Source organism: Eurosta solidaginis, chromosome 2 (assembly GCF_040869045.1).
Source record: "Eurosta solidaginis isolate ZX-2024a chromosome 2, ASM4086904v1, whole genome shotgun sequence".
Classification (NCBI taxonomy): Eukaryota; Metazoa; Arthropoda; class Insecta; order Diptera; family Tephritidae; genus Eurosta; species Eurosta solidaginis.
In genome coordinates this window covers 5,146,408-5,170,266 of record NC_090320.1, presented here as the reverse complement: position 1 = coordinate 5,170,266, position 23,859 = coordinate 5,146,408, and the positions used below count along the sequence as shown (strand labels likewise).

At 36.3% G+C, this 23,859-nt stretch overlaps 2 protein-coding genes across 7 annotated transcripts in view; one reads left to right on the top strand and one right to left on the bottom strand.

The window, feature by feature from the left end:
* The window catches only part of ppk7 (pickpocket 7), a 126,529-nt gene extending 120,761 nt beyond the window's left edge, over window positions 1-5,768 (top strand). The window contains exons 2-9 of the mRNA XM_067764177.1: window positions 879-1,113; window positions 1,204-1,843; window positions 1,917-2,066; window positions 4,376-4,508; window positions 4,663-4,716; window positions 4,802-5,044; window positions 5,130-5,490; window positions 5,551-5,768. Coding sequence (XP_067620278.1) covers window positions 896-1,113; window positions 1,204-1,843; window positions 1,917-2,066; window positions 4,376-4,508; window positions 4,663-4,716; window positions 4,802-5,044; window positions 5,130-5,452 — 1,761 coding nt within the window. The 5' untranslated portion in view covers window positions 879-895 and the 3' untranslated portion in view covers window positions 5,453-5,490; window positions 5,551-5,768. The remainder of the gene's footprint in view (window positions 1-878; window positions 1,114-1,203; window positions 1,844-1,916; window positions 2,067-4,375; window positions 4,509-4,662; window positions 4,717-4,801; window positions 5,045-5,129; window positions 5,491-5,550) is intronic.
* The window catches only part of LOC137239172 (pickpocket protein 19-like), a 229,355-nt gene that overhangs the window by 145,724 nt on the left and 59,772 nt on the right, over window positions 1-23,859 (bottom strand). For all 6 annotated transcript variants that reach the window (XM_067764173.1, XM_067764172.1, XM_067764176.1 and 3 more), the window contains exon 2: window positions 19,163-19,305. In XM_067764173.1, the coding sequence (XP_067620274.1) occupies window positions 19,163-19,254 (92 nt within the window). In that variant the 5' untranslated portion in view covers window positions 19,255-19,305. The remainder of the gene's footprint in view (window positions 1-19,162; window positions 19,306-23,859) is intronic.

Sequence of the window (23,859 nt, the reverse complement as noted above, 5' to 3'; positions counted from 1 at the left end):
TCGATATTTTTTCGATAAATTTTTGATAACAAATCGATAACTCATCAATAACGTTTGATATCTTATTTATAACACTTCGGCACGTCGGCCTTCCTGATTTTTTAGACTTTCCCATTTCCCATTAATTCGGCATTCACCTACATATCCTGTGAGCGCAGCGACTGAGATTCAACGTGCGTAAAGCTGGCAGATCCAAGTGCTCAAAAATAAGTTTAAGTTGTTTGAGAATTAAGTGCATTTTAGGTGCTATTTAGGGCCACAAGAGATAAGTTAGGTGCTCATTTGGTTTTCGAGATGTTCGCAAAAAAGTGTGGGTCTGCTAGCTTAACGTCAAGCTAGCAGACCCACAACTTTAGATTCAGCAAAGCAAGCAGTGAATCATCTTGCGGTTGTACTTCAAGTAGTAAACATCTCACCTCATATACACACACACTAATACAAAAACTGTGGCGTGTGTAATCAAAGCTCCACTGGCTTTGTGCACCATTGGAGAAACACTGAAAAATAAATCAAGCTGAAGACTGTCTACTGACAAAACTAGAACAATATAAATCTCCTATCACCATGACCCCAACTCCCTTAAGAAAATTCGACAACTTTACTGAAATATTTTCACAAAAATAAGGAATATAAATAAAAAATATTTTTAGAGTAAGCAAAACCCAGGTCCGCCACTTGTAGTAAATATTTACAATCACATAATGGATTGAATAAATTAATTACCTACTACGCATATTATCAAACACAAAGGACCTACCCTACATGACAATACACAAACAAACGCATATACTTTTGCAAATAATGCACTATAACACAAATATTTTTTCTTCAAGCTTTCTGACCTATTCTAATAACAATAAATTTTCTTGTGTTGCCAGTTAGCAACAAAGAAAAAATGGTTAACCCAATACGTTTTCCAGCGTCACAAACCGCAGCGTCAAAACCGCAAGAGCCCACTCGCACAACTCATCGGCTACCATCGTGGAAAACCATTCGACGTGCGGCCAATGAGTTTAGTGCAGCCGCTTGGGAGTTAGCTTTTCGTTTCGGACAAAGTACAACAATACATGGCGTGAATAGATTGTTCAGTAGAAGAGCTGGAAAATATGAACGGTAAGTATGTGAGTGGGCGCAAGGTATTTTATAGAAAAATAGGTATTTAGAAAACACACCCCTCTATAATGATGCCTTCTCATGATTTAGATTCGTCTGGTTCCTCACGGTGATGTTCGCTCTACTTGGCGCCGTTTACGTAAGTAATTTACTGTCAAAACGCTTTAGCGAAGGCAAACTTGAGACTGTTGTCGACAGCACACGGTGGCCAGTTTATCATATTACATTTCCAACAGTTTCTATATGCAACAACAATCAGTTAAACTGGGACCGCATTGCAGAAGCCAAACGTAAATTTCTACCAATGAATTCGCCAACAGAACAACAACAAAATTTTGAACAAATCGTGGCGAGTTATGATAATGTTAAATTTGCTGATTTTCTTGGTTTTTTGAGTTTACAAAACATGTCCATCGGAGCATTGAATAAAATGAACTTCACTGAAGTAGTTGAATTTATGACCTGGCGTTGTGAGGAGCTTCTAAGCCAGTGTGTGTGGAATCATTTTGAAAAAAATTGCTGTGAAATATTCTCTCTACGACGTAGTAAAAACGGTTTCTGTTGGACTTTCAATAGTATAGAAACAGACCAAGGACGACAAATGGAAAAGGATGATCCGCTATGGCCATGGCATTTGGGCTCAGCTGGTCCTGGTAGTGGGCTTGCTGTACGCGTCTTTCCAAATGCCAAAAAACATTATCCCAAAAGCAAAAACGATAAAGGTTTAAGTGTGAGTGAACTTTATAAGATCTTTTACTAGTTGCGCTTCAATGTTTTGTTTTTTTTTCTTCATATTTGACTAGATTATGGTGGCAGAGCCGGGAGTATGGCACAAGGATGCAATGAACGTGCCAGAAAATACGCAAACAATGTTGGAGATCGAGCCAGTGGTATACTATTTTGACAACAACACACGTGGTTTGGACATAAGTACGCGACAGTGTATTTTTAAGGTGAGTTGGTGAAACGCCAATGCAGCCAAATATGGTTTATATCTAAATCCGAGGTGAAGAGGTAAAACTTTCCTTCTAACTGAAGAAAAAAATTACGAAGCCGCTTACATGCGGTATTTTGTAGAAATTTGTCCAAAGTTTAAATGTTTACACAAAGAAGAAGATATGGTTATGCTAAATTGAAATCCTCGGTCCAAAAGCACATCACACAGACTAAATGCGTCAACAGAATTACAAGCAATTTGTTCGATGAGCAAACCTATGAAAGGCTATTATGAAAACTCTGTTCACTTGGGATTTAAATGAAATTTCTAGCACCAACCCATCTTTCTGCAAATCTGAAATCTTTTGGCTTATTTTTGAAGCGCCACTTATGTGTCTACAGTACCGACTTAAATATACTAATTTTGTTAGTCTGATCTCGTAAGACTTTCACTTGATATCCGAGATTTTGAAGCATTGCCATTGCTTTCACGCCTGTCCTGCTAATTTGATCATATAAAACTTTTCTCTTTCTTTACCTCACTGAATTGGACATCTACCGAATATACTTCAAAGGTTGCGTTCTTCTTTTCCAGCTCATCAGAATTTTTCTCACCATATACTTATGTTAACATGAGCCTTCCATTTCTCTAGTACTTTATTGCAAGAAAGTTGTCTTAATGAACGTATCGTGGTCAATGTAAATTTTTAAGCTACTGCAGTTTTACTCAAGTATCTCTGCTGCTTTTGCTACGGTTGCGAATTACGATTGGAAGGCAATACCGTGATCTGGCAGCTTGCAGGATATGGTAATTGGAAAGTATGCCGCTGGTGACACGCCTTCATTCAGTTTGGAACAATTGTTGTTTATCTGTGTTGTATCCCTCACAATTTTCAGTTTCACCCCTATTTCGTTTGGTCGAAGGACTGCACCATGGTGAAATGGTCACACTGTCAATTTTCAATTTGGTTACAATGTCAACGATATTAACATGGTCATTATGGATATAAAATCAACTCTTGTTTCCTCGAATGGCGATAATTTTGTACAATCGAATAAAAAATGGAATTTTTCCATTGATAAAAGAGAAAAATTACAAAATTTGAGCACAGCAGTGATTAGTAGGTCATGTTTCCGAAGTGCACTTCTGCATCAGCTAGCATTTCGGGAGTTAAATTTTGAACTCAAATCTCCTATATTTATAGTGGTGTAAATGGCTATATCTACTCAGTCATATGAATGCTCCGCTGCATGCTTTGTAATATGTCTCTAAGGATTGCCTTTTTGTGTTATGCCACCGTGGTGTGATGGTAGCGTGCAAAGCAACATCAAAATTTTTAGAAATACGGTTTTTCAATTAGAAGAAAATTTTTCTAAGCGGGGTCGCCCCTCGCCAGTGTTTGGCAAGCGCTCCGGGTGTATTTCTGCCATGAAAAGCTCTCAGTGAAAACTCATCTGCCTTGCAGATGCCGTTCGGAGTCGGCATAAAATCATGTAGGTCCCATCCGGCCAATTTGTAGGGAAAATCAAGAGGAGCACGACTCGAATTGGAAGAGAAGCTCGGCTTTAGATCTCTTCGGAGTTTATCGCCCTACATTTAATTTTTTTTTTTTTTAAGTGTATATTATACTCTGTGTTTTCAATCAAATTCTATGGAATATTTTTAGGCTCATAAAATAGAACTTGATAAGTGGGATTGGATTTTCTAGCAGTTCATTATTAGCAATGCTTCCGCTGTTAACTATTATATCAATATTTATCTCTTTCTAGAAAAAAAAGGGATAAAAACTGTAAGTATAAGGAGCTATCTGAGTTAAAAAGAATATTTTCAACTAAAGTTTAGATACATCGAGCTATTTTTTATTTCGAATTTTGGCCTGCGGAGATTCTTTTCCTATAACTCGGTGTGGTTTTAGTGAAAAGGGCATAAGGTCAAACGGAAATTCCATATATGGCCATAAAGTCAAATTAAAACGGCCATAAAGCCAACTGACCTTATGATCAATTGAAGTAGTTATAAGATCAATTGATCTTATGACCAATTGAAGTGGTCATAACGTCAATTGACCTTTTTGCCGTTGACCTCATGTCACCCCACCTAGCTTCCGAGGCTTCCAAATGTCTAATGATTGCTACTGGCTAAAAATACAACCAAGTTCGTCGAGCAAATAAAGGATTAAAGATTGGCAAGTAAATCGAAAATAATGCAGGGTTCACTATTTTTGTTATTCGCAAAAAAGCATTCTGTTCAAATTCAAGTTAAGCAATTTTAATTGTAATAAGTTTTTCATTGTTCTTCCAACTCACAATGCAAACCCCACAAAAGGATGAAAAGTATGACCAGCAAATTCAAACGCTACATTATTACGATTACATGATTGAAAATTGCCAATCGGAATGTCATCAACAGTATTTGTTAGAATACTGCAATTGCACATTGGATTTGCTATTTCCACCAGGTAAGCACGTACAAGTCATCAAAAGAACACCTCACACTCATCGCTCTATCGTCATTAAGTACAAAGTAACTCAAATCACACACCTCATCTCGTTACTTCACTACTCTGACGTTGATTCAATTTTGAGTGCTTACTTCAAGTTTTTTCTTTAAAGGACCGTACCGTTCATGTACAACAGAGGACTTGCTATGTTTGGCGGAGAATAATGGTAAAAAATTTGTTTAAATTTTTATTGAGCAAATCAATCTCTTTTGTTTTCCTTCTACGTCTTACTCCACGGGATATTTGCGCAGACCGTTTCTTATATTCGCACACAGAAGAAGAAAAGCAATATGTACGCAACTACCACAAGGGCATGGTTTGTAATTGTTTACGCAATTGTTACTCACTCAATTACTTGGCGGATGTACGTCCACAATTTCTATCGGCGGAAGGGCTTGGCAATCAATCATTCGTTGATTTAGATGTGCATTTCCGTTTTGAGACAATGATGGTTTATCGCACAAGTTTGATATTTGGGTGGGTGGATTTTATTGGTAAGTTTCAAGCAGAAGTGCATGTGTTTAAATTATTAAATTATTTGAGTTTTCTTAAGTTAGTGAAACATATCTACAATTCCAGTGGCTTTTGGTGGCATTGCCGGTTTATTTCTTGGTTGTTCGCTAATTAGCACCATGGAATTGGCTTACTTTCTGCTTGTCGATTTGCCTACTTTTATCCTACAAAAATATCGCAATAATAAGAATAAATCAGAAAAGTTGTCGCAGTCAGCAAATACCTTGCTAGAAGTTAAAAATAATTTTAAGCAAATACAATATTTGGATGTAAAGAGTCAGCTAATACAACCGCAAAGCTATAACCACCTCTTTTACAATACCAAATTCAATAAGGAAATGCAACACTTTGAAAACTGGAAAACAAATTTGGCTAAAATAAATTATTAAACCTTTTTTTATATCGGCGATTGAAGTAGAAGATAACAGTATTTTAAATGACAGTCCTTAGAGTAAATGTTTGGTTCAATAACTCTTTTTTTTTTTAGTTCCGGACAGTAACACCGTAACTGGAAATGTTCTGCAGTTTTCTTGAGCGATGGTATTAGGGTGTTGTTCAACCGTATGCTGAAATGGTGTGTTTATGCCCTGACAACGAATTTACCAATCAGTCGTCGATATGTTTTTTTAGTATGGTATATATTTAGTTCCAGATGGGAGGACTTTTCAATATAACTTAAAATAAGCTCACCTTAAGATAACAAATTTTTATTTTCATAACCCATGACTTATAAATGTACTATTTTAATAAAACAAAGGAAAAAAAACATTATAAAAAAAAAGTTGAGTACTTATGTAGGTTTCCTTAAAATAAACATGTAATGTTTCCTAATAAACAATAAAAAAAAAAATAAATAAAAAAATTATAAAGAATATTTAAATAGAGAACGCTTTAAGTGCAAAAAATGGCATATTGATTTTAAGGATCCAACAACAAACACCAAAATTGTATTAAAAACGTAAGGACGAGATTGACTACAGCTGTGAGTAGAGCTGAACTATAGTCTGAAAAAGGCATCATAATCATTAATTAGCGCTTAACCATCTACGCGACTTTAGCCTTTTCGTAATTCACGTCAGCCATACCTGTTTTGCGATAACTGACGACGGTTGTGAGCACCAGCTCAGCATTATGCCTTTTTCAATAGTCGGCGTCAGCATCACAAAAATTACCGTAGGCTAGGTTAGGAGAGCGGGGGTGAAAAGTTGCATCCCAAACCGACACCTAAGCCATCAATGGGTCCATTTCGGTGTAAGCAACCCTTACTGCTCCAGCTACCGTGGACTAAATCTTTCCTTGTAGTGAATAAATTCCAATATCGGTTTAATTTCTACTTGAATAACTCCACAATATCATCAAAAGACGGTTAACCGAAAGCAGCTAACCTCCTTCCACGTACTGCTGGGTAGTGGCACAGAAGGTATTGAACGCTTTCCTTCTTCTCAATACATCTGCAGCAGTTATTACACGATTCGATGCCCTTCCTAGCCGCATTAGCAACTATAAAATAGTGAACAGTGAGAGGCTACTTATTTACTTACTTAATTGACGCTTAACCGTTTAAACGGTTATGGCCGTCCAACAAGGCGCGCCAGTCGCTCCTTCTCTCTTCCAACCGGCGCCAATTTGTCACACCAAGGGAGTTTAATCATTTTGCACCTGGTCCTTTTAATTTGCTGGACTATGTTGATACCTGCGTAAAGCTCGTACAGCTCATCGTTATATCTTCTTCGGTACTCGCCATCGCCAACGATTAGAGGTCCATAAATTTTTCGAACAACTTTTCTCTCAAACACTCCCAGAGCCACTTGATCTGATGTTGTTGTTGTTGGTATTGTTGTTGTATTAACGATAAAGACACTCTCCGAACAATTTTGCTAATTGTGACTCCAGAGTAATGTCCTATCCAGAGTGACTCCCAAATACAAGACTTTATCGCAGAAGCCAGGCTTTCGCCTCCTTGGGAGGTGTTAGATACGGTATTTTAAAAGTTACCCGAACTTCTGACATATCGTTCACAATGTCACCCTCAATAGATGGCAGAGAGTAGAAGGGAGTTTTCCCTGCATAATATCACAATTATCGTCTGAATTTTTCTCTCGTACACTTCAAAGCCATCTTATCTTCTCTCAACACCGTTCTTTTTTCCGTGCTATACATCAAGAGTCATATGCCGAGTTACCATGCTTTTTAAGTCTTCTGGCTTTCATTTTTAGTAACTGCACTATAATTTTTTTTTGATAAGACTTTTTTTATTATTTATTAATATCCATTATAATTTCTTTGCTTCTCACTGTTATGTCGGCTGCTTGCCTGAGCATATGTAAAAGCTTTGCCTCACAAAATACCCGTAATGTAAGATTGCAAATTATGGCCATTTTTCAAATCTGCCTAATTTGTTGTGTCACTCTCTTAGACTCAATAAATTGCATCTTAAGCTACAAACTCGCCCATTTCGATTACGCTCAACATACATACACAAATACGTCCTGACAATGATGCTATGTATCTTTGCTACTTTGAATTTACCGTCGTTTTCCGCTCTGTTGCTGCTGGTTGTTGACAACTCCATTTAGCCGACATTGTTAATCAAAATTGAGGTTAAAATGTAACAGAGCAAACAATCGCAGGGAAATACACATAATGCTCAACACATGAAAGCTCGTACATAGCAGTTTAGTGCATGTGATGTGAAATTATTTATAAGAAATCTTATGAGTTTAGGAAGACATCTAAATTAACACCCCTTGGGGCGTTACATAGTCTACGTCCTAAAGAAGAAATGTGTTTCACAAGTTTGCTTCATATTTAACAAAGAACGTAGTTTAACTGCATCTGAGTGCTTAATAATTTGCGCATGAGTAGGTATGCATCAGGGTACTGCAGAAGTACACCGCAAGAGATACAACTGCGAGTAAAAAAATGTACATAATAAAATTATTAGAAATTTTATCAGCTATCGAATAATTTTAAACATTTCAAGCTATCGCCATACTATCAAAAAACTATCAGCATTTTATCGAAAAATTTACGATTATACAATGTATGTTATTAAAAAGTTCTCCATTTGTATCGACAAGTCATCGAATTGTTATCGGAATATTACTAAATCCTTATCGGCGTGTTATCGATTTGTAATCGAAAGGTTATCTATTAATTATCGAAAAGTTATTGATTATTAACTAAAAAGTTATCGATATATTACCAAAAGTTTATCTATTTTTTATTTAACAGTTTTCGGCGTGTTACCGATTTGCTATCAAAAAGTTACCAAACAGTTACCGATTTGTTATCGGAAAGCTTTCGATTTCTTATTAAAAAGATATCCACTTACTTTCGGGAAGTTTGTGATTTGTTATCGGAATGTTTCCCATTTGTTATCATCAATTGGTTTCTGACCTCTCATCGTTTTTTTTTTTTGTGAAGCAATTAGCGTTGAAACTTCTATATAAAATTTATTAAAATGCAATTTACCGCCATACCATGCAAACGCTTAGGAAACTTGGAAAAGTTTCAAAATAAAAAAATTCACTAAAGTCTCACAAAATGTGCGCTCTTGAACCGAATCGAAGCTGAACCGAACACCCGGTTTTCATCTTCTATTTACGCCCCCAGCGGGTTAGGGGGTTAGAATATACCCGCGGTAGGCATGCCTGGCGTAAGAGGCGACTAAAATATCAGATTCAATGGGTTGTGTAGTGTGATCTTTTCAGGTTGCCAGAGCAATATATAGCTTCTCCAAACCCAATTGTCAACCTCACCTATCCGTAGCGAATCCTGTTTCATTAACAGCCGAGGCTCTGGTGACCCCGAACTCCTCGTGGATCTAGGGAGTGGGAGGGCGGGATGGCCTAGAAGGTCGCGTGTGGTCATAACAAATCTTTCCCGAGATGTCGGGTTTGGTACCGGAACGTACCGGATCTGCATCCGGCAAAGGACCATCAACACGATAACACTCCCCAATGCCTACGGGGAGTGTCCTTATCGCTACAACAACAACAACAATATCTACTATCTGCGCAACGTAAAAATAATGCCGATTAATAACCAAACAGAAACCGATGCCGAATGTTCAGTCGAATGCTAGCTATCACTTCAAACCTGTTATGATAAAAATGCGCCTAGAATACTAAAATCCCACACTCAGGCAGCTCTCTCACAGATTCACATATATGTAGCTATTGGCACATGTGTGTTACAAAATCCATTTACATACAACTCTTCATGATTGCTGCTGGTCATAAAATGTAGTGCAATTAACCTTCTGACAGTCGTTAACAGCAGCACTACATCCCAAAACGAACTGAGCACTAAAAACTTGTTATATTCCCTAAAACTCATAAACGCGTACTAAATGTGTTTACTTTTTAGTTACGTAAGAATAGACGGAAGTATTTAAATTGGCTAAGGCAGTGCAAGGTACTGTCATTTAAATGATTTAAGGGATTTTGGGAATAGAAATATGCTTACTTACTACTATGTTTGCTATAATATTTGAACATACGATTTCAAAAATCTACCCGTTTATTGTATATTTTTTTTTGGGGTCGAAACATTTTAAATTAAAAAAAAAATTTAAAATTGAATAAAACTTTATAACAAAAACTAGAAGACCCGGCATACGTTGTTCTGCCCTAAATTTGGCCTATCTGCATACATTTTAATAAGGTTTTTCCATCTGACTCTGCCCTCCCCCCCTGTTCACTTTTTCCTAATTCTTTTATTCACTCCTCCGTCCCTCCTTTTCGCTTCATCTATCTCCATCTACGTCTCATTCTATATCTTTCTCAATCTCCTTCTCTCTTTTCTCTTCTCTCAATTTCTTCTCATTCTTCTGCATCCCTTATTGCCTGTCCCAGAGGGTGGTATGTATTTTTTTCCAGTCCCAGTCCCAGTACCACTCCGAGTCTCAGTCCCAGTCCTAGTCCTAATCGCAGTCCCAGTCTGTCTTTGGATAATATATTACTCTGTACTAAAGCACTCATCAACGGCTTTCATTTGATATCCATATTGTATAAACACTGTCTAGGCATTCACTGGCCCACGTTTTGGTCTATATCTCGAGACCCCAGTCATGAAAATATCCCTCTGCTAAAGCACTCATCAACAGCTTTCATTTGTTATCCATATGCTATAAACACATTCTAGGGGTACTCGGGTCCACGTTTCGGCATATATCTCGAGACCCTGTACGTCGATCGCAACTTGTGTGAAAGTTTGAACAAATTCGACCGACGCATATCTTCAAACACCGGCGACCAACTAACACACATTTTAGCCTTTCTTTTTATATATATAGATTTTTATTTTTCACAGTTCACTATAATATTAATACGAAATGCAGATTTTCGTTGCTGTTGAAATTCGGCTTAAAAATTGCACATGGAACAACTAAAGACTCTCCTGAATTAAAAAAAATGTCATAGTACCTCTAAATCGCGGATTCCCTCAGCAACCCCGGGCCCGGGGCTAATCCTCCCCCCTAACTTCTCGGCGGGCCTGGTGGTGTGCTATACTTGATATCATTCGCTATAATATTTTTTATTGATAAGCACGTTGTTAAATTGAACACCAACCAATTACACGGAAGTATATCCGCACCACCTGAAAATGTGAGTACCGGTGCGTATACGTAACATTTTATTATTACATATAAACAAATAAAAAAAATTGCAATAAAATAATATTGTGACTATAAACTGAGATATAACCAATCCTATATTTCAAGTTATATCGAACTACACACGGAGTGCAAAAAAATTCAAAATCGGTTCAGTAGTTTAGGAGTCCATCGGGAACAAACATAATGACACGTGGTTTTTATATATTAAGATGTATAGTACTCAAAGGTTTCAATATATGTGACTTATTCCTTCTTTTAAAGCTTTTAACCTTAAATGTATGCTGAAAAGGTTTGCAATCGTTAACACATTACCATGTAAGTAAAAGTATGCTAAAATGATTTGCCACATGCATATTTTAGTATTATTTTTATAACATACAAAAACCTCTTTACCCAAATTAGAGTCATGATATTATTACTTCCAAGACAGCCTTTATTATAATGCCATTACTTCACTGTTTTGCATGTAAGTGTTACGTATCACTTGTCAACATGTCATGTCAACGGCAATTGTTGTCTACTTCTTGCCACTTTTCTTAGGTTCGTTAGTAAAACATTTGTGCAAAGCGTTGCAAAGAGAATCAGAAAAAATATATATAATATTGTAAGTAAAGCATCAAAAGAAGACCAAATATAATTCAAATTCCTTTAGAAAACAAAAATACGAACACCTACAATTAGGCTTGAGGAAAAAAGTCATACTATAGCAAATTCAATTCTTTCAACACCTCTGCATTTTCGTTGTTCGATTACTCATTCCTGTTCTAGGGCTAACAATAGCTATGGAAATTTGTGAAGTATAGCGCAAAATAGATGTTTGTACCAGCGCATAGTTTTGCATAGTTTTAGGCTGCGAGCTAAGTGGGATATAGTTTTTTTGCTTATTGACTCGTTAGCGTCAACGTCAGCACACTGTGCTTATAGTTAGCACTGTTAGAGTGTATTTGTAAGTTTATTTGGTTTGATTTTGCTGCGCTATTCATTTGTAAGTATATAAACACATAGTGTAGCATGTGTGCTCTGAAGCCAGGCAAGTCTGCACAGTGGATCAGGTTCATGAATACAAAAAATATATCAAAACACTTTAAGTCTAGATTGACCTACATCTAATGCTAAATTATGCAACATTTTTTTTTTCTTTTACTGCCTGAACTTTTTACTTTGGATTAAGTTAGGTTAATTAGTTTCCCCTGGAGAGGACACCATCATACACTAAAAAATTCGGTGCCGCAGAAGAGGACAATGAAAAGAGAATAATTACGAGCACAACTTTATTCTCCGTTCAACGTCATTGGCGTTTGTATGACCGCCTACGGTACAAACTTAACTGGCGTCAAACCGTCTAAACGATTCCAAGAAGGAACAATTCCAAGGAAGGAAGAACGAATAACTATTGTTAGAAAATCAAAATACCCGCAATACTCTTCAAAGTCTATGTGCCTTCCAGATTCATCTATAGTTATTCGAGTTCGTCGCTATCCATAATATCCGGAATATGAATAATAATATCACGTATATATAGCATTTTTTGGGGAGTGGACCAAATGACAACAGAATCGATATAAAATTTCTTCGATTTAATATAAGAGGAAACGAGAAAGTTCATATACTATCGCTGTTTGGCTTTTCATATGGCATGAGCGAGTAAAGTTCTTGGCTCATATATCTGATCAATAGCAGAGTCGTCAGGTCTTTGGAGTTCGCATAACGAAAAGTAGTATTCCGCCACACTTAATATATATATGATGGAGATATTCAGATTAACCTTGATATTCACTATACGTTGCGTATTGCATGCGATACGAATCGGAAAAATGGTGAAGTACCTACTGCGCGTTTTTCAAGCAAGCTACAGAAGCAGCTTCTCGAATACTTGTACTTAACGGTATGTGTTAAATGCAATAAGGTATCAAACCGACTTTCAAATTAAATTTGCCATCAAAACAATGGTTAGCTTAGGTTTAACTAGCCGGCCGTGAGCACTTTATAGTGTTCTTATCTCTACAACAACAACAAAGTGATACCAGAAGTTTGCTCAGCGACCAAGCTGAAAACTCCTATCAATAAGCAAAACTTTTGTTATAGCACAACTCCTTCCACTTAAAAAATATTTTCCAGAACCTGGGCTACCGGTTTCGCTGCGCTTTTTGGCTGTTATACTGCTCAAAAACAGCTATGACCTCATAGAATAGAAACGAAACTCGTATTAAGATATTAAAATGATCATGCACCGCACATAAAAGTGATGAGCTGAATGCAGTTCCTCTTCTTATATTAACTCTCGTTGTTGCCTAATAGCACCATATACATTCGCTCCCAAAACACAGCTCAAAACACAGCTAATTCCAGAAAGACTGTCATTTCAAAATCCGTTTAATATGCCTCCTTTTTACTGAACTGGTCCTCTGTAAACAGGGTCATCGAGTCACAATTTTTTAAAGGCTGAAGAAACAGCTTAAAGAATTAACGTGTGCTTAAAATTTGCAAGAAACTACCTCGTTAGCAAAAATAATTATTATCTCCTCTGCACATAATACAATTAACTTAAAACTCCTTGTATAATAAGATAAACCAATTATCATCGGCTTAAGCACATTAAAAAAAAACTCCCTTCCTTATCACCCTCTTCAATTTTCTGTTCCTCTCAGTCTTCCTTTTCTTCTATTTCTCCATCCTATGACTGGTTAACTCATTTCAATGTATCTCTCACATTTCCACTACCACTTTATCCTTCACTCCCACATCCACTCCAACTTCCAATGCCACATTCTCCTCCACTACCATCTCACTCCCACTTTCAATCCCACTTCCTCCATCTCTATTCCCATTCTAACCCGTCATATGTAGAATCTCTACACCAAGTACTAGATAGCAGCTTCTCATAGTTGTGGAAATGTGATGAATTTAGCTTTTCCCAAGTATATGGCCTAGCACCGCAACTTTTCAAATATCATACATTTAAGCCCAACAGATTGGCATTTTTGAGAAACGAAGTTTTTATTGCCTGCGCCAGATCCAGTCGATTCCAAAATTCTATAAAGGTTTTAATTTACCGAGCGATCACGTTAAGCTGCTGTGAAAATTTGCTGTTGAGATCGGTTGAGAACATCTGAATGCTTGTAGCCATAACACACACAAACTCATTTTACGTTTCAAGATATATACTTTGATGATATCGTTAAAACATAACTATTTAAGTAAGTAAGTCGTGAAAGGCAGTAAAATGTCGTTAGCGACACACGAGGTGGCACGTGTTGACTGTAAAACCTTAAGATGACATTTGACGACAAAAGTAGAAAAATTATAGCACACAGTGCAAGAACGCACGTCAATTGAAACGAATTGAAAGCGAGCAACATCACAAACACACACACACAAACTGACTGAACAATAACACGATGCGAGAAGAAAAGCAAATTTAAACACAACGATGCTATTAAGAAACTAAGGTAAATGCATACGTACATAAATAGCGATCACACACATTGGCACGTACCAACACATTCATGGTATTAGCATATGTGCTCCACTTACAACGAAATATTTACAAGTTGAGTGGAAGGGAACATACACACCATGCAATCAAGTAAAATTGAAATTTGACAATTTCGTGCAAATTTTATCAAATATTTTATAATCAAATCAATTGAAATTTTGAAAGGTAAAAAATTGTTAAAGTAAACTTAAGTAAATTGCGTAGGTGAATGCGTAAGATGCATAACGCTTGCGAACAGTGACTGTGGAGTTTCGAAAGCAGCCAGGATGTTGGCAATAAATTTCGTTGGCGCATGACATATTAAACTGTCAAAATATTTATGAATAAGGTGAAAGAGGTTGTATAAAACCAAAATTCATCTTTCATATTAAAGAACATTTTACTAAAAATATACTGAAAGCAGGGATCGTAACTGTTAAAAAATTGCTTTTTTAAAATAATTTTTTGAGTTTTTCTATTTCGATTGAAAAGGAGTCGATATTTTCTGGGCGAAATAAAATACCCAAAAAATAAACTATTTTTCGAATGAAAAATAAAACTAAAAAAAAAAAAATAACAATTATTTTGGACTTAAAAAATAAAAAAGAGATGTCTACTTTATATAAATGGACCAAAAAATAGAAGGCATTTTTTCCTTTAATACATAGTCTTGTTGAATTTTGACTAAAAAACTTTAACAATAGCTCTTGTAAAAGAATTTTGGGATCTAAAACTATAAAGGTGGAGCGCAATCTTTCAATTTAAGGCAAACCATGTACTTGGGATTAACTAATTGATTATTTGGAATTTAAACACGCACTTTACTTTTATAATTTTAAGTCCCAAAATTCTTTTGCAAGAGCTATTGTTAAAGTTTTTTTAGCAAAAATTCAACAAGACTATATCTGTATTAAAGGAAAAATTGCCTTCTATTTTTTAGTCCATTTATATAAAGGTAGTCCCTTAAATTTTTTATCATCTTTTTATTTACAATTTTTTAGTACTGCCTACAAAAGGCAACTGCAACTTTGAATAGTAATTTAAGTAAATCCTAAGTGAAAATTCTTATCTTTATTTATTTGTTCAAATTAGCAAGATTTAAGAGAACTTGTGGAATTTTCACTGACAACACTGGCGAAAACAACAGAATTCCACCTCGTTTGTCAGCTACTTAATTTGCACAGCTAAAAATCGGGTTCTGACCCACGGCCCAAGTTTCAAGTCTCTAGCTCACCGGCAAGTTACTCAAAAATCGATCGCAAGATTCCTCTCGTTTTTCAGGTATTTGTAGTTATATCAATTAGCACGCCACCTAGCGGAACTTTGTTTTCTATAAATTGTATTGTCACCTGGTCTCAAACTATGTGCTTAGTTGCAAGTCTCTAGGTAACCGGGAAGTTATTTAAAAATGGATTGAAAGATTCCCAAATTAAAATTAATTTTCCTAATATCTCGATCCATGCACCACCTAGCGGAATTTTTTTTTTTTTTTTTTGATAAGACATTGCATTGTCACCGGGTTCTGACTTACGGCTGAAGTTTCATATCTCCAGCTCACCGGGAAGTTACTCAAAAATCGATTGTAAGATTCCTTGCGTTTTTTCAGGGATTTTCAGGGATTTTTGTTTATCTGGGGGCCTACTCTGTATTGCAATGCGAAAGAAAAAATACGCGAAATCGCAAAATCGGTACTCTGTATCTTGACATTCGCATGTATATTTTGACTTTCGCATTCACATTTTGCCCATTCGCAATTTTTCTCCCTTTTCGCATTGCCGGCACTCTGTAAAGCGAAAGCGAATGTCAAACAGCATTCATTTTCGCATTTTTCTTGCTACAAGACTTTTCCGTGGGTCAAAAATTCGTATGGAAATGAGCGGAGAAACATGAAAGCGACTTAATATAAAGGTAAAAAAAAATCAAGTAACGTCTTCATAGTCACCGCAATAAAGATGGTCTTATTGTAATTCACATACAGGTGGTATTACTACTTCAGTGTGACTTTTTGTTTGAATTAAATTTTATACAATAACAGCTTTTTGCAATCTCTGAATAAAACTAGTATTTATAGTGAATTGGCTACACTCAAACTAGGGCTGGGATATCTGGATCGTTTTCATCGATTTTTTTATTTCATTATTTGAAAGGAGCGTCATTCTTTGTCGTCAACTGAATAACAATTTTATTTTCTTAAATCAGCCCGCAAGTCACGCAAATTTCCTTCTTCCGGGAAAAAAATTAGCATCGAAGCAACATACTAACGTAAAAAGTTAAAATAGACTAACAAATATACCCACATATGCACTGTTTTACCCAGCGAATTATTTTCAAACTGCTTTATTCGAAAACTACTCCAATACGTTTTTTCAGCCCTTGTAAAAAAGTGTTTGGAGGAAAACCGATTTCGGTGCTAAGAATTCTTACTATTGACATTGCAATAACAAGAAAAAATATGAGGGCTACGTGGCCAAAAAAGACGAGATGATTCCAAGGATGGCTAGAACATTCAATAGCAGAAATCTCCTCATTCCGAAAAAAGCTTGAAGGCAAAGACGCTTTGTAAATCAAATTTAAGGTCGAGTCTGAGTGATGCTTAAAGGCTGCATCAAATCTGGCTTTTTTGCAGTAAAAAATAAATTTTTTAAAAGGAAATTTGAAATAAGTAGATTACAGTGTTGATTCGGAAAGAGAGAAAGTGCTTACAAAAATCAGCACATATAACACTGATATTTTGGCCCAATTTAAAAAAACCGTTAATCAATGGCCACCATTGATTCTTCAATAAACCATTAATCGACTTCAAAAAATTAAAAATAAGACTTATGATATCCAAGGTTGGAACTGTTTTGTCCCAAAACCAAATTTGGCATACCGGGACGGAACAGCTTTCCAATATACAATACTTCAAAGTGTTGGTATGACATGTAAGTACATGGAAAGTTTGAAATTTGTGCAACTGCTTTTATGTCTTGTCAAATTGTACAGATTATTGTTTTCAAAAAAAGGCCAAAACCAGCTGAAGTATTTTTATGATCAATTGCTTTTATACCTTTCATGAACATGAATTGGTATATTAACTTTGGTCCGATGTTACAAGTTGAGAAATATAGAAGATAGACTCACCATTAAGTATACCGAATTGATCAGGGCGACGAACTGAGTTGATATAGCCATGTCCGTCTGTCCGTCCGTCTGTCTGTTTGAACGCAAACTAGTCCCTCAAATTTGGCACATGGACGAAATGAAATTTGGCACTAGGATGTATTTTTGTATTATATTAGACATTTGTCGGATACGGTAGGATCGGACCACTGTAACATATATCTCCCATACAACCGATCGTTCAGATAAGACGATTTTGGTCATTCCTGCCGCAATTTAGAAAGTATAAGCGTGAAACTCGGTGATATATATTCTAATATATAATAGAAGATATCCTGAAAAAATCACTTTGATCGGAGCTATATATAGTTATATCCCATACAAGCGATCGTTCAGATAGAAAGATTTTTGGCCATTTCTCCCTTAATTTTCAATATAAAAACGTTAAACTTGGTGATATTTATTCTAATACTAGCAGACCCGGCAGACGTTGTTCTGCCATAAATTTGGCCTATCTGCATACAGTTTAATAAGCTTTTTCCGTCTAACTCTGCCCTACCCTTCTACACTTTTTCCAAATCTTTTTATTCACTCCTCCGTCCGTCTTTTGCGCTTTATCTCCATCTTCGTCTCATTCTATCTCTTTCTCAGTCTGCTTCTCTCCTTTCTCTTCTCTCAAGTTTTTCTCCTTCTTCTTCATCTCTTATTGCCAGTCCCAGAGGGGGTATGTATTTTGTTCCAGTCCCACTCCGAGTCCCAGTCCCAGTCCTAGTCTTAATCCCAGTCCCAGTCCGTCTCTGGTATACTTCCCGAAAAAAGCATCGTAAATACTAATATAGGTATGTAAATTTATATACGAAATTTCAGGCAAATCGAATAGGACGTATGTAAACAGGTATGTGGGTATTATTAATTCTTGTCTAACGACTAAATCGAATATCACAATGAACTTTAGAGCTCTCAGCAACAGCTTTCATTTGATATCCATAATACACACATTCTAGGGGTATCCGGGTTCATATTTTGACCAATATCTCGAGACCCTAGTCTCTCAGCGGTGTAAAACTTACTCTCTACTAAAGCATACATCAACAGCTTCAATTTGATACCCATAATGTAAAAACACATTCTAGGTATATCCGGGTCTACGTTTTGGGCTACATCTCGATGCCCTAGCCTCCCAGTTGTATGAAAATTATGCTGTACTATAGCACTCATCAACACCTTTCATATGATATCCATATTGTATAAACACATTCTAGGGGTCCCCGGTTCCTCGTTTTGGGCTATATCTCGAGACCCTAGCCTCCCAGTTGTATGAAAATTATCCTGTACTATAGCACTCATCAACAGCTTTCATCTGATATCCATATTGTCTAAACACATTCTAGGGGTACCCGGGTTCACGTTTTGATCTCAAGACCCTAGGCACGTAGCGAAAAAAAGGTAGACGTTGGCCGATTCTCAGACCTGCCCAATATGCTCACAAAATTTCATGAGAATCGGTTCAGCCGTTCCGGAGGAGTTCAGCCTCTAAAACCGTGACAGAAGAATTTTATATATTAGATATCATAGAAGATTTCAGGAAAAATCATTTCGATCGGAGCTATATATAATATATATCCCATACATCCGATCGTTCAGATAGAAAGATTTTTAGCCATTTCTCCCTTAATTTCCAATATAATAACGTGAAACTTGGTGATATATATTCTAATATAAATCAATAAATATCAATATCAAAGTGCTTACTGGGCTTAAGCGACATAGTATCAGCACATATTAAGAATTTCATAAATCACGCAAGACATTCGTTCATACGGACCAACTTACTTTCAGCATGATAACTCCCAATTTTCTGAGAATAATAAGCTTAATTCAACAATTTCGCATATTTACCTGTCAATGGCAAAAATGCTTGCTCTAACGTTTTTCTTAATCACACCAACGAGCAGTGTACAATAAAATGGTATTAAATATTCATAACGCATGCTTTTTCCAACGTTCTTATTGCATTGCGTGACTTCTGTGAGGGCGAGCACCTATGAAGTAAAAAAAAAACATATATAGTAGCAAAAAAACTGTAGTAAGAAAGAAAAAATAGAAATAAGAACTCTACTGTGTGTAATAGCGAGGATCGAACAGCAAATTATAACCTCATATCGTACTTCTGCAAATCTGTGTCGGAAAAGAAAACAGGATTTGTCACCCTAGTAAACACATTTTCAAAATATTTCACCATATTTCTTGTGATAAGTATGCCGGGGTACATAATTCGCCACTACATTGGCATCTGTGAACTGAAAAAGGCTTTTTGTTTCGAAACTTCAGTTATTTTAACACTATGAGACGATAAAAGCTTTCAAAAAGTTGATCCTTAAAAATTTAATTGTCTTTGCGATGTTTTGTTACGTTTTTATATATGTATTTGAGTTGTTATTCTAAGGAGCACCGATATCATCATAGAATATACACGCGGCAGGTATGCCTGTCGTAAGAGGCAACTAAAATACCAAATTGGTTCAGGTTCAGTTGTGTAGCGCAACCCTTTAAAGGGTTGCCAGCGCAATATAAAACTTCTCCAACGCAATTGTCAACCTCACCTACCCGTGGCGAATACTGTTTCTTTAACAGCCGAGCATCTGGCAACCCCAAGTTCCTCATGGAACTAGGGGGTGTGAGGGCGGTATGGCCTTGAAGATTTCATGTGGTCATACTAAATCGTTTCCGAGAGGGTTGGGCTAGTGCCTTGTTGGTGCTTGTTGGTACCGGATCTGCATCCGGCAAAGGAACATCAACATCGATAACACTACCCCAGGCCTTCGGGAAGTGTCCTTATCGCTACAACAACAACAACAACAGCGCTGGAAGTCGTAATAGTTAGAAGGGAGTAAAGCTCTACCGTGTTTGTCGTTAAAAAAATTGCAATGGTAAAAAAAATTTTTAATATAAAAGCCATATAAACGTACGCGTATAGCTGCAACAACAAATCAAGAATGCTTAACAAATAAAGCTTGAGAAATCAAAAGTAAAATAAACAGCGCTCCCAACCACACAATCATTATGACCACGGTTGCCACTTTGGTTTATTTGAAACAAAAATGGTTCATTCCAACCCCATTTGGTCCCTTGGCCACGATTAGTACTTTTCTTCTTTTCAACTGAGGCAAAATTTCAAAGTTCTGCTCACAAAATTTGCCACACATTCATAAACCCACATATAATTTTCAATTTACTTCAATGGAATTTTTATTATAAAAATTGCTCAGGTAATAAAATGTAGGAGAGCAATGACATTCACCTAGGAGATAAATAGAAGTCTTGGACAATTAACCAAAAACATTGTCTTCAATTTTTGATGAACCAACAGATTTATCAGTTTTTTGGCCAGATATTTCGGTCGGTTATCAAACGTGATAGATTTTTGTCACTAGTCGTACTAAAAGAATATTTTTTTTAAATCACGTGTGTCTCTAAGAAATGCGGCAGTGAACTGAAAACTAAGAGAAAGAATGAAAGTAATTTGTTTTTATTGTGTGTTTTTATTGTGTAGAGTGTAGTTGCCACTCATTTAATTGTACATATGTTCAAGCATACCGAGAACTACTGAGGGTTTGTGGAGTACAACGTGCTAAACCAAAAGTAGCACCTTTAAAATTGTTTACAAACAAATTCTATGCAAACATTTTGAAAGCGTTATTTCTCGTTTGGAATATCGATATTTAAATCTTTCTCACCCAGCTCAAAGCAGCTCAAGGAATCCCAGGACTATTGTGGTGTAAAGCCACAAAAGATACTTGACTATGTTTTTGGCACAAGAAATATTTAAGCTGGAAGTAGGACAGAAATACTTTTTGAAAGCGATAACTTTATAAATTTTCAACGAATTGCGATTAAAAAAATATGTTTTTATATACAGCTTTTGAAGCTAATGCAAAAGAGACTTGATTTCGTAAGAAGTGTTTTATGTAGAGTTATTCCCGTAGGTGCTTGTAGAACCCCATACACTTCAATAACAACAGTGCTAACTAGTTTCCCATGCCTGATTACATGTAATCCGGTTCCGTTATTGCACAGCTAAAACTTTTAAGATGGTTGATGTTTAATCTGAGGCCTCGGGCTAGATTCTGTAAATGTTCGTTCAAAATTCACACTTACAGAATCTAGGATCTGGTATGAATTTTAAATGTTTAGGGAACAACTTAGCATATATAACAAGTAAGGAAAGCAAAGTTCGGGTGTAACCGAACATTACATACTCAGCTGAGAGCTTTGGGGACAGAATAAGGGAAAATCAACATTTAGCAAAATGAACCTAGGGTAACCCTGGAATGTGTTTGTATGACATGTATTTGTATGACATGTGTATCAAATGAAAGGTGTTAATGATTATTTAAAACGTAGCGGGCCTTAGTTCTATAAGTGGACGCCTTTTCGAGATATCGCCATAAAGGTGGACCAGGTTTGTTTGTACGATATGGGTATCAAATCAAAGGCGTTTATGAGTATTTTAAAAGGGAGTGGGACTTAGTTCTATAGCTGAACGCCTTTTCGTGATATCGCCATAAAGGTGGACCAGGGGTGACTCTAGAATTTGTTTGTACGATATGGGTATTAAACGAAAGGTGCTAATGCGTATTTTAAAAGGGAGTGGGCCTTAGTTCTATAGCTGGACGCCTTTTCGTGATATCGCCATAAAGGTGGACCAGGGTGCCTCTAGAATGTGTTTGTACGATATGGGTATCAAATTAAAAGTATTAATAAGGGTTTTAAAAAGGAGTAGCCCTTAGTTGTATATGTGAAGGCGTTTTCGAGATATCGACCAAAATGTGGATCAGGGTGACCCAGAACATCTTCTGTCGGGTACCGCTAATTTATTTATATATGTCATACCACGAACAGTATTCCTAGCAAGATTCCAAGGGCTTTTGATTTCGCCCTGCAGAACTTTTTCATTTTCTTCTACTTAATATGGTAAGTGTCACAAGTTTTTTCTAAAGTTATATTTTGCGTCAAAAAACCAATCCAATTACCATGTTTCATCTCTTTTTTTCATATTTGGTATAGAATTACAGCATTTTTTTCATTTTTCGTAATTTTCGATATCGAAAAAGGGGGGGTGTCATAGTCGGATTTCGGTCATATTTTATACCAAGATAAAGTGAGTTCAGATAAGTACGTGAACTAAGTTTAGTTAAGATATATCGTTTTTGCGCAAGTTATCGTGTTAACGGCCGAGTGGAACGACAGACTGTCGACTGTGTACAAAAACTGGGCTTGGCTTCAACCGATTTCGCCCATTTTCACAGAAAACAGTTACCGTCATAGGGTCTATGTCCCTACCGAATTTCACAAGGATTAGTAAATTTTTGTTCGACTTACGGCATTAAAAGTATTCTAGACGAATTAAATGAAAAAGGGCGGAGTTACGCCTATTTTGAAATTTTCTTTTATCTTTGTATTTTGTTACACCATATCATTACTGGAGTCAAATGTTGACATAATTTACTTTTATACTGTAAAGATATTAAATTTTTTGTAAAAATTTGACTTAAAAAAAAATTTATTTTTAAAAGTGGTCGTTCATCATCCGAATACGCTAATTTTTATTTAGCACACATATAGTAATAGGGGTAACATTGCTGCCAAATTTCATCATGATATCTTCAACGACTGCCAAATTACAGCTTGCAAAACTTTTAAATTACCTTCTTTTAAAAGTGGGCGGTGCCACGCCCATTGTCCAAAATTTTTCTAATTTTCTATTTTGCGTCATAAGGTCAACGCACCTACCAAGTTTCATCGCTTTATCCGTCTTTGGTAATGAATTACCGCACTTTTTCGGTTTTTCGAAATTTTCGATATCGAAAAAGTGGGCGTGGTTGTAGTCCGATATCATTCAGTTTAAATAGGGACCTGAGATGAGCGCCCAGGAACCTACATACCAAACTTCATCAAGATACCTCAAAATTTACTCAAGTTATCGTGTTTAAAACGGACGGACGGACGGACATGGCTAAATGAATTTCTTTTTTCACCCAGATCATTTTGATATATAGAAGTCTATATCTATCTCGATTAGTTTATGCCGTTACGGATTACCGTTATGCGAACAAAGTTAATATACTCTGTGAGCTCTGCTCAGCTGAGTATAAAAATAGCCTTAACCTCATTGCTTAGTTAGTTCATTTACGATTTACTGAGTTTGCCACATCGCAAGTCTTTGGAATGTTCCAAATCTAACTGCGCCATACGTCTAATCTAACAACGTTCGAAATATAACACCTAAAGGTACACATTATTTTTGTTTGTGAAGTTTGAATTTAAGTCAAGTGCCTCCTATTAGCTATATTTATAAAAATTTTATATAGGAAACCACGGAAACATCCTAAAATTTTATATTTTACAACAAATACGACACTATAGTAAATTGCCGAATTGTTTGTATACCATCAAATGAAACACAAATTTGGTCCTTTTGGTGTGGCAACAGTGATTATTACAGTTACATAAAAAACAATAAATAAATGTAAGGCGCGATAACCTCCGAAGAGATCTAAGGCCGAGCTTCTCTTCCAATTTGCGTCGTGCTCCTC